At 37.7% G+C, this 11,887-nt stretch overlaps 1 protein-coding gene across 1 annotated transcript; it reads right to left on the bottom strand.

Moving 5' to 3' along the window:
* Positions 1 to 5,657: 5,657 nt before the first annotated feature.
* aqp3a (aquaporin 3a) lies at positions 5,658 to 11,553 on the bottom strand. Its single transcript, XM_081365372.1, has 8 exons — positions 11,394 to 11,553; positions 11,255 to 11,315; positions 10,335 to 10,473; positions 7,910 to 8,036; positions 7,637 to 7,774; positions 7,420 to 7,544; positions 6,645 to 6,862; positions 5,658 to 6,533 (listed from the first exon to the last, which is right to left on the bottom strand). The coding sequence occupies exons 3-8, from the start codon at positions 10,440 to 10,442 to the stop codon at positions 6,359 to 6,361; spliced, it is 891 nt and encodes a 296-aa protein (XP_081221498.1). The 5' UTR covers positions 10,443 to 10,473; positions 11,255 to 11,315; positions 11,394 to 11,553; the 3' UTR covers positions 5,658 to 6,358.
* Between the last annotated feature and the right edge of the window lie 334 nt (positions 11,554 to 11,887).

The raw sequence follows: 11,887 nt of genomic DNA, 5'->3' as shown, positions 1-11,887 counted from the left end.
CTTCACGCTGACCATCAAGTCCCTGCACCACCAGCCGACCCGTGTGTTTTTGCTGTGTATTCTGACCAACAATAAAAGAGTTTACTTGCATATTGCTTCCGCCCCTGAATTATGACAATCAGGGCAGGAAGGTGAGGGTGCGTCCAGGTGGGCCGGTTCCATCATAAGGCTGCTGAAGGAAGTGGGTATCGGAGGCCAGGCCCAGCGGAAAGTAGGCCTAATTAAGGAACTTGCCACTGTTGCCGAAGGAAGTAGTCACTGGCTGTGGCTGGAACGAAAGGATACGGTGTGGGCCACCAAATTACCAGCCATGCAGATCAGACACCCAGGACTGATCAGCTTGTGGTGGGCCTGCCTCTGCTGAGGGTGTCCTGTGATAAAAGATCGAAACATCCAATGAGACGGTGGTACACAACTGACGATGTGTCGTTTTGTTGCGAAGATCCACCTAAGAAGATTTCTTCAACATGTACTGTGGTAGTGCTGAATCGTTCAAGGCCAGTGCTGTGCTGAATCGTTAGGGATTGTAATGTGTGTGTGTGTGTGTGTGTGTGTACTTGTACAACTATCTTTGTGAGGACCAGTTTGAGTTTTAGACCATTGGAGTGAGGACAAAGAGAGTAAAGTGAGGACATTTTGGCCGGTCCTCACTTTCTGAGACCCCTTTAAAGGCCTGTTTGAGGGTGGAGACTTGGTTTTAGGGATAAGGTTATAATTGGGTTAAGGGTAGGTTAGGGTAAGGGTTCGGGTTAGGCAGTTGTGATGGGTAAACAACAACAAAAATTCTACAAAACATACAATAAAAACTATTTACCTCTTTACAGGGTAATGTTTTTCTAAATAAATTCCTCTAAAAGGATTTTAAACCTTTGCAGCTTACAGAGATACGGCCTATAGAGTATGTGAAAGCTGCATTCCACCGCAATGCCGAGGTACTCTGGCACTGTGTTTTAGTTGTATGGTTTGTTATGCATTTAAGCACATTGGCAACAGTCACATAACAATTTTTGGTTGAGTTGTATTTATTTAAAACTTTATAAGATAAGAGGACAAAATAACCACCAAGAAGTGGAAGACTTGTCTGGGCAAGTGATAAGGTGTGATAGCTTTTTGAAAGCAGGTGTTATTTGAGCAGGTTGCATAAAAAATTAAAAAATAATAATAATGTTGTATGTTTGTGTGTGTTTGGTTGGTTTTGTTTTATTATCATTATCATTTTGTTACAACAAATACTATAGATATATTTGGATTGTGGCCAGGTCATTGTTGAACCATGACAGATGCAGACACCTTCCAGAGAAAAGATATCTTAAAATGGCCATCATTATGCATTATACCATTGAATGTATATCTTACATATCCACTGTTTGGTTATCATTGCTTTAGATTTCAATTTAGTGTCCTATGCAAATAAACAAAAAACGCAACAGCTACAATCTTGAGTGTTTTAGTCCCTGTGACAACTGTCCCTGAAATACCAGTATTTATAAAGAATCCTTCATCTGTTTCCCAACAAATGTGTTGCAGAATTCAAAAAGTGCAACATACTGTAGAGCACAAGCTCTCTGCTCTCAAATATAGGTATCATATACGTTACACACATGAGACAGGGCCATGGGAAATGCATGTAATTGTAAGCAGAGGCTCTCCCATATGATACCTATCACGATAAAAGAGGATGTCCACACCCGATTCACTGATTGAGCATGATTGAGCTCCTATCTGTTTCTGCCGCCCTCTTTTCATTGGCTGCGCATTTGTATCTCCGATCACAACCTTTTCTGTCCTCCAAGAAGCACGCAGTTATGGAAATTAGTCATAATTGTCATGTGCACCAACTGCACGTAGTTTGCTTCATTATGCACCTGGGAGCTGAAATAATGAGTGATGATCAGATAATTCCTTACAAAAGATTTGTTTAATTTGGCTAAAGTCCCTTAACAAAGTCAAATAGGCAAAACACTGTGTGCAGAGCATATAAATGATGCTCTGTTTTGTACGGAATGTACAGTAAAAGTGCATCTTAATTATCATGTAGGAACGTTTTGATTTGTGGTCATCTTTTTTTCCCCCTTTTTTCTAAGGAACTCTGAAACAACAATAGGTTATTGTTTGAGGATGAACACTAAAGGTCATAAATGAAAAAGAGGCATTGCTCACATTAGAACAAAGTTAAAGCCACAAAATCTGAAAAGCCATAAGGCCAACATACAATATGATAGTCAGATCAACATTGCTGACAACAGTTGTCTTGTAGATCATTTAAACTATGAAAAGGTGGTCATATTTGTAACAGATAAACCATGTCTTGTGGAGGAAAATGAACTGAACTGTTACCCTTACACCAAAGGACCTTGTTTGTATAAAATAATTGTCATGTTACCAGAGGATAAGCAAATCCTTCAAAGGCAATCTGACAAATTATTTTGATGTATCTGAGAAGAAAAGGAGAAGATTTCTGCCTTTTTGTTGTTGTAAGGTACTCAGTGGTTGTGCACACTGAAAATTTGAGTCATTTAGACATGTTTTAAATCATCTTGTGCGGGATACAATTCACATCATTTTGATTATTATTGGCTAAAGTATGCTATATTATTTATTATTATTATTTTTGTTGTATCAATGCTTTAATCAGCTATAGGCCTACTGAAAAATGACACAGCGCTCCTGCTAAAAAATAAAACACCAGAGATTTCAAATCAGGTGTTACTATCTGATCGCAACTGCTTTGGAAAACATCTGAAAAAAGTGTTATCAGTATGGATTCCTCTCAGCTTGTTTTTCCACATGTGGGCGGCATATGGGTTGGCAGCATCTTAAAGGTATCTGGGAGCTGTGATGTTTTAGCTCCCAGCTGAAGAAGCAGTGACCCTTTACAAAGCATTTCTTCAGGCACTTTTGGTGCATCACAACAGGAAACAACATAGTAAACTTGGGAATGTGCTTTACAAGTACTTGTGGACCTCAAAGAGTGCAACTAAATCATGACCTGTACATTTTGCATTGAAAGCTCACGTTTGTTTGAGAATATTGTAGAGGTACACTCTAAAACATAGCCTACTGTTTCACCAAGGTAAAAAATTAAAAATATATAATCCCTCACAAAATACACACATAGTGTAAAGATGAAAAGACATAATGTTCTTTTGGACATCGCATGTGGTACTGAGGCCAGTGATTATAGCTCCAGCTGTGGAGTCTTTCAAGAGGATTTTCACATAAATTACAAGTTTCTGCGGAAAAAAAAGAAAAAGAAAAAGAAAAAAAGACGAGGCATCGTCCCATTGGGCGTTTTATTAGAACCACTCACGTTCTTAGTAGAGGTCTACGCTGTCTCAGGTTACAAAACAGTCTTAAGCTGCAGAAAGAAGATCATTTATTGTTTAGATCATTTTACCAAACTAGAAACCAAAAAACAAACTCTTTCTGCATTTCCCATGCCATGCAGCCATCATGGGAAATGTGTGGCTCTGTATTTATTCGGACTAGGACATAGGCCTACACTGTAATTGCTAAGTAGATTCCTGTTTACGTAAGAACCCCACACCCAAGGACAATACTTTATGTTATCAAGCAAAATGTTCATAAAACAATCCAAACATGGTGAAAGCCCAGAAAAAAAACGGCAGATTTCACGCCTCATTAAAGTTGGCATGCATTCCCTAAACGCAAGTTTGCCCGTGCCGTACCCAACATGAAACTCGTATTCGGAGACCTCCATGCAGGTGTGTGGGCTCTAAGCCAATAAGATAAGCTTTATGGAGTCTAAACAGGGCGCAGATTTTTGTCATGGTACTTGTTTAACTTGTTACCATCCTCTTGTATCCAAACTTGTTTGTTTCCCACATCTTGTTTCCAAACTTGTTTGAGAGGAAATTAAGACAGGAGCTGTCGCAGGGAAGTGGTCTTTTACGCTGAAAAATGAAACCAGTATCTGAAAGTGCCTCGGGCACAAAGAAGCAATCTGTGCTAATGTACCCAAAGGAGAAAAAGGACGCAATGGCAAGGGAGTCATATTTACTCAAAAGAGAGGGTTTTGTAAGGGTGCAATATGAGCTGGCTGAGAAGATTACCTGATATATCTGACTTGAATGTATGTATATATATAAAAAAAAAACATGTAGCCTATATGTGGATGATTAATAAAGTTCAGGTTTACATACCGTTTATTTAAAAAAAAAAAGAATAAAAAAAGAAATGGATACTATCTTGAAAAACATATGTTTCCACAACAATATTACACAGCACAACTGTTTTCAACATTGATAATAATAAGAAATGTTGGAATAATTTCTGAAGGATGACACTGAAGACTGGAGTAATTCAGCTTTTCCATCACAGGAATGAATAAAAATATATTATAAAATATATTACAATAGAAAACAGTCATTTTAAATTGCAATAATGTTTCAAATTAATACAGTTTTTACTGAAATGCAGTCTTGGTGAGAATAAGGCACTTCTTTCAAAAAAGTAAGCCATAAACTTTCGAATGGTAGTAATCACACTCAAATCACTTGAGTTCCTGACAATCTTGTATCATCTTGTCCTTCTGATTCCAGCACTCCTAGTTAGGTTTCGGTTCAGGGTCGAGCTCCAGACATTCATGCTCCATGTTTTGTCTTCTGTTGTGAGTAGATGGCTTGAGTGTTTGTTCCCTCAGCATGTGCTTTTGGTCGTGTATGTTTTTGTTTTTGTGAGTTTTCATTGGCTGTGCTCCTGTATTGTCATGATGTTTGGTGTGAGGCACATGGCTTCCCTTACATTTGTTTCTATGTGCCATGTGCTTCCCTGTCTAATGTGACTCCACCTGTTATCTTGTTATTAGTTAATTTGCCACGTTACCCTTCTCATTTGCTTTCCTATATATTCTCTCTGCATTATTGTGCCAGTTTGTCGTCTAATGTTCCAGTGTGTAGTGTTACCCATGTTGCAGTCCTTCCCATAATGTGCCTTGGTTTGTAAGTTTTTAATTTGTTTTTAAAATGAAATAAAAAGCCCATAGAACACTGTGCCTGAATCCTCCTCATTCCCTTAACCACAATGTGACACATCAATCCACAAGCTTGAATTAATGCACCAATTTAAAGTGTAGAGAAGGCTGGTCTTCTTTTGTTTTGAAATTGCTTTTAGAAATGTAACTAAAGTGAGTTATTACTCTGTCAACAACCCTGTGTTGTTAGCAACAATTTGTTTTTGTAGGGATCTGGGAAATAAAGCAGGGATGATAATATAATTGAGGTCTGAGAACTTTAACCTGCATGTTGTGGCTTGGTTGAAGCTATTGTAGTCTACTAGTTCACTTTTAAAGGTTGTTTTCTTTCTTGAAGGTGGAATGTATTATATTTTAACTTGCACACACCCAGATGTTCTCCCAATAAACTCAATATGAATGTGAACCTGAGAGACTGGTAATGTTCTCTTTTGTATACTTTAAGACTCCAGTGGTCCATGCCTATTGTGTCATAAGGCCTTAGGCTTGTTTAATTCATCTTGCAACGTTTTTGATAATGACTGGCTTTGGCATTTTTTGAACTATAGATTAACACCAACAACCCCTGGAGGAGTACATGAATGAGCACATCCCTAAAGACAAAGGAACGACAAAGGGTGGTTTCAACTAAACATAAAAATGACAAAACTTCACAGTGTGAGACTTCTTTTAAAACAAAAACCTTTATTAATATAACAATAAATTGCTTTAAAACATTCAATCACAATTACATTGGTTAGGAAACTAAACTGATAGTGAGGGTGATAGTGAGGGCATGAGGATGATGACACTAGTCTAAAGACTGCAATGTCATGATGCAATTGTCAGGATTATTACACTATCGACTGTAACATGTTTCCTAAAATGCATACATTAAGTTGCAATCCCCTAAAATGTAATAGCAAAAAATTCTGCTTTAAATGAAGATGAGAATAAAAAATATTTACACTGAAAAATGTAAAAAAAGAAGGAAAGCTAAGTATTGTACCTGTTTTTAGTAGAGCTGCTACTAGATGAACTACACAACATTGTTACTAACTTTTCAAAACAGTGAATTAATATAATTCGTGTTGCTAAAGAAACACCTTTTTCCCTTCTGGAGGATGTGTGAAAAAAAAAAGAATCATTGTTATAAAAAAAAAAATGAATAACAACAATGTTTGATGGAGCAATTAACAAAAGTTTGAAATCTAGAAATGTTCAGCATTTAAAGTCCATTTGATGTCCTGCAAGACAATCAGAATCCGCTCTGAAACAGAAGAGGGAGTCTTGTGTGGTACAAGACATGTTCACTGAACCCAGAGACTCATAAGCAGAAAGCTTATGTGGATTTATGGTACAGAGGGCTGATGGAATTCACGCAGATCATTCCTTGCTGGTGACGTCATTAAGTTTCAAAGACTCCTCCCTAGCTTTATTCTTCTTCTCCCGTGCCTCTCCCTCCACGTGCCACCCCACCATTAGCTGGTACACAATCACACCAATAACGGATCCCAGGAAGGGGGCGAAGATGGGCACCAAAAACCAACACTGTCTGGTACTTTTGGAAAACAAAATAGAAAGTCTCAGTTTTTAATGACAGAAGCAAAAACTTGAAAAGCGTTGCAAAGTACATATGTTCATGTTATAGGAATTAAATGTATACACTTACGTAAAGACTTCACCACCCCAACCAGCCATGGCGGTGAAAAGACGAGGCCCGAAATCCCTAGCTGGGTTAACTGCATAACCAGAATTGAAGCCCATGGAGAGTCCAATGACAAGAATGCTGAACCCCACCGTGAAGGCCTCAAGACCTTGGGGGATCGGGTTGTTGTAGGGGTCCACAATGGCCAGGATGCAGACAATAAGAGATGCAGTGCCTATCACCTGGGAAGATGGTTATATTTATGGTTTATGTACAAAAAAATAATATATTCATTATACTTTACAGAACCCCCTAAGGCAGGGGTGTCAATCCTGCTCCTGGAGGGTCAGTGTCCTGCAAAGTTTAGCTCCAACCCCTATTAAACACACCTGAACCAGCTAATCAAGGTCTCACTACAAACTTCCAAGCAGGAGTGTTGAGACAAGTTGGAGCTAAACTCTGCAAGACAGTGGTCCTCCAGGACTGAGTTTGGACACCCCTGTCCTACTGAAACATGGGGATGGTAAAAAAAATGTTTTGCTTGAAAAAACTTTTCCTTGTATTTGTTTATTTTTACCTTCACTATGTGCCCTTAGGTAATAGACTAATTTACATCAAATATTCTATTTTCATCATTTTTAAAGACATGTAAGTTCATAGTCGTGGTCTGTAATTAAATAAAAACAACATAATTGAAATATTTACGAATAAAAATGTAGTCATTACAGAGGATGTCTTTGATGGTTTAATGAGAGATTTTATAATTCGTTCAAGTTAGTTACAAGCTGCAGTTACTGACCTGGTCAAAGAATCCATTTAAGATGGTGAGATGAGGGCTGGGGTATGTAGCAAAAATCCCAGCAGTGGCTTTTGGCCCAGTTACAAGCAACAGATTTGATTCTCCAGCATACTCATACATTGCATCTAAAAAAATAAAAAATAAATAAAGTGTCAGAAAAGATAAACATGATATACACTTTTGAAAAGAAAGAAGATTAATATTGCGTAACATGTACCATGGTACTCAGCAAAGATAACTGCGGCACCCAAGAAGGATCCAATTGTTTGAAACAGAAAGTACACAGGGAACTTTCTCCATTTTTCACGTCCCAAGAGGCAGAGAGCAAATGTAACTGCTGGATTTAAATGTCCGCCTAAGGTGAAAAAATAAAAAGTTCTCTCATCCAAAAAGTTCATCCACAAAGAATCTTTTATAAAAACTTAGTCCTGTTTTTATAACCATGCACAACAACAGCTTAAGATGCAATTTTAGAGGAGTTTGGCTATACCTGACACCTGGCCGCAAACCAAGATTCCAAGGGTAGCGGCAAACGCAAAAGCAAGGTTTATAGTGAGAAAGCGTCCGTGAGATCCTTCACTTAGTATCACTTGAGCCACTGCACCACAGCCAAACATCTGTGAATGATGTGAAATAAGAACATGCGTTAATTACAGTTTGAGAAACCACACATTGTTTCAAGCGTGCCATTTCTTTCAGCACTATGAATAATCATTTTACCATCTAAGAGTAGGCCTTTCAAAGCATTCAAATTGTGAGCCACAACATATACTTTAAACTGGTGATGAGAATAGCAGGTTGCAGTTTCAAACTCTGCTAAAAATAAAATAAGTATTCCCTTTTGTTGAAACACTACAAATCTATAGTGACTTTGGTCTGCACATTTTCACATAGAACATTTCAGACAGGTCATTACAAGTCCTTTCTGACAAAAAGCAATTACGAGTTGCTGTTCAGACTTGTGGCTGAAGTTTCCATTTGACAGGTCACCTCAGTGTGAATAAAAACCTGTGGCATTATATATCAAATTATCAGACTCATAGTGTAATTGCCAGGAAGCATTGAAGAGCTTTCATAAGTTTAAATCTCCAACACAGGCCTAAAAAAATGGCATTTCACAAAACCAATTTATCACCTAAGCGTGGCCCCAAACGTATTTCCTTTTGGGTAATGCTAATACATTTCCTTGTGTTATTCATTTTTATTTTACATTTTTTTTCTTTACAGTAAGCCTATTGTCTAACCAAAGAGAAATGGTTCCTGTTTCTGATCTGGGAAGAACGTTTGCAGATAAAGTCAACATTACAATTCTGACCTTCACAGACAAAGACCGCGTTCAAAGTAACTTGCACATCGAATACCTTTTGCCACACAGCAAACATCACACCTGGTGAGTGTTCCAGTTATCGCATGACCTCTCTATTCAAGTATTATCTCTCATATAACCCCGGACCACCTTAAAAGCAAACTATGAGTGTAATTCCTGAAATAAGTTTTTACCAAAGTGCTTGTAAAATCACAATTGCCTTGAGAGCATTTTGTAGCAGCAGTTTGGTGTCAATGTGCTCTTTAACAAGAGTCATATTTCATACCCCTCATGTGACTGTCATTCACACACAGCCCTGATCTCTTACAGCGGCGGTTTCATCGTTGTAGTCTGCAACGTGTGGTGCATTTACCAGACATCCTGTTTATCACAATGTTTGAGAACATTTCTAACTGTAAACTGGTGGGGAATTGTGGGTCTGTCAAGTTAATAATATGTTTTCATCCTGGTGAATATCTAAATATCTAGCCACTAAATATGGTTGCATTAATGTCAAACCTTTCCAAAATATAGATTTTACATGTTTAGGATAAGAAAAAAAATTAATCCTTGTTATTGGTGTGGCAAATTCACACATTAAACCTCAACATATGTTGTTTCTCACGTGTGGATTGTGGTATTTTAATGGAAGTGATGAAACAAGTGCTATTCATCGAAAGCTTTGGTATGCGCTTCTTTCCTGATACAGGCTGCATTACTTAGTTCTTATGTGCGCTGTTTGTCACAGAGAAAATTGCCACTAAATTAGAGGATGTTCAAGTACTTTTTTTGCTGTTTATCATGCATGTCAAGAGCATATGTTTTTCTCACGAACAGGACTAAGATTATATCTACCCTTCTTTCTTGTTTATTTGCAAATGACTTCCTTTAAGCATAGTTCCTCAGGGCATATTTATCATTCATATGTATTTTCAATAAAATACAATGCAGTACACTTCCTTTATTGGTTCACCGTGTATTGTAAAAAAAAAAAAAAAAGAAATTCTTTTTTTTTTTCACACAATGAAAGTCAGAGGGATCCAAAACAACCCCATTGACTTTCATTGTATAGAAAAAAATAGTTATTTTGTGTTCCACAGAAGAAACTCACAGGTTTGGATGACTTTTTTTTTTTTACTTTTCAATTTGAACGGAATTTTCATTTTTGAGTACATTTTTAACTGTCTTTTGGACTGATGACCAACTAAAACATGCTAATGTAAGATCTGTGTAAGATTCCACACCACTGTGTGCACTATAGTACAGATTTAAATGCTAATTTGCATTAATCTATCATTCAGTCAATTGCTTAAGGAAAATGTGAGTTCTTGCATGTGCTAAAGTGCCCATTAGACCCTGACTTTTTCATCAATCTGAGTGAGAAGAGCAAGAGTGTGCAATTCCACAGCTGATGTTCTACATGTAACATTGCACTAAAAAATAAATCTTATTTTTGACTTTTATTACAGATTATGTGAGACATAAACATGCTGTTTCAGACCATATGACTAAGTGCATTTCTATTAACTTCTACCGACCTCATCTTTGATGCTATTACTACTGGTGTTGTGATTAAGTGACTAAATTATGATTAAGGAGAAATACCCACCACCAGGATGAGAGTTCCCAAGCACTCAGCCAATCCCTGGCGCAGCAGCTTGTTGCGGATATGGAAAGTGTGTGCAAGCTTATCCAGCATGACCTTCTGCCAACCCATCTTTCAGCCGGTTGTGGATGTCTTCCTCTGACTGTGTGAAAAAAACCTGTATGTCCTCAAAGACGTATACTCATGTGAAGGCCAGGGCTCTGCTCTTATAGCCACGATGGACCAGGACCAGCCCTTCATGGCCTGCCCCCTTACACACTTCTTTATCTCACACACACACACTCACCTATACACCACATTAACTCCCTCGATCCCTCCCTGTATTATTCATATATGCTCACACCCCTTCACACTGCATTCCTGTGCTGTTCCTCTCTATTATAGAACAGGTTCTTCATTTTTTTTCCCCCTTCTTCCCTTTCTCTCACATTGATGTATTTTTGAAACTTCATCACCCACTATTAAGGCTTTTGGTTTAAAAGTGGGCCTGTGTGTAACATTTTAGAAGTATTTTGGCTAATCTCTAAAGTGATATGGCCAGTGGTAGGAGAGGAGTTTCATTTTGAGTTAACATAAAGCATGATTAAGGCTCAGGCTCCAGGAACGGGCAGGGTGACTTGCTTAGTAGTATGATTCATAAAAGAAATCTGTTACCAATGATGCTGATTAGGGACTAATTAATCTAAACACAATCATTATATTGAAAGATTTATATTTTTTTGTATTTACAATTGGGCCATACATATTCTGAAATTATTTAGAACATGAGAATTCTTTTGACTTAATTTCTAGATTTTTCCATTGATTGTGACAGAATGTTTACTTGAATGGAAAAATTGTATTAAGACTAACAATTTTATAGACTGTGCCAAATTTCTGCATAAATGGGGGAAAAAATAAAACAAATAGAAAGTGTAGTTTACCTCAAAATTACGTGTTCAGCAGATATAGAAATTCGGCAGTAATATCTTCAATAGGCTACAGCTGTTGAGAAAAAAAAAACAAATTAATAAAAAATAAATCTAGCCTACATAATATTAACTTTTATGTGTGCGGTCTTACACATCTAATAATGAATTAGTCACACTGTGGATCAAATGTCAAAATAATTTCTAAATGTCAAATAATCTTCATTATATAGGCCAGTGGTTCCCAATCCTGGTCCTGGGGACCCACAGCTCTGCACAGTTAATGTGTCTCCCTCATTTAACACACATGATTCAGATCATCAGCTCGTTAGGAAAGAGCTCTAATGAACTGAACTGGGTGTGTCTGATAAAGGAGACATATAAAATGTGCAGAGCTGTGGGTCCCCAGGACCAGGATTGGGAACCACTGATGTAGGCTACACCTTTTATGCATTCAAATTTATTCATTGTAGTTATCAAGCGTATAGCGTAAGTTCTGGCAGGTCATGTGAGTCAAGCTCACATCAGATTTTAAAACGAGCCGTTCATTCATAAATACGCAAGATCGCTGTGAAAATACAGACCGGAACGCAGCTCTGAAAAGGGGCGGGGCTACATAAGGTCTTATAGGTCTTACCACCACCAATC

The sequence above is a fragment of the Scardinius erythrophthalmus genome (genome assembly GCF_964197995.2).
Source record: "Scardinius erythrophthalmus genome assembly, chromosome: 5".
Taxonomy (NCBI): Eukaryota; Metazoa; Chordata; class Actinopteri; order Cypriniformes; family Leuciscidae; genus Scardinius; species Scardinius erythrophthalmus.
This window is presented reverse-complemented; position numbering and strand designations above follow the sequence as displayed.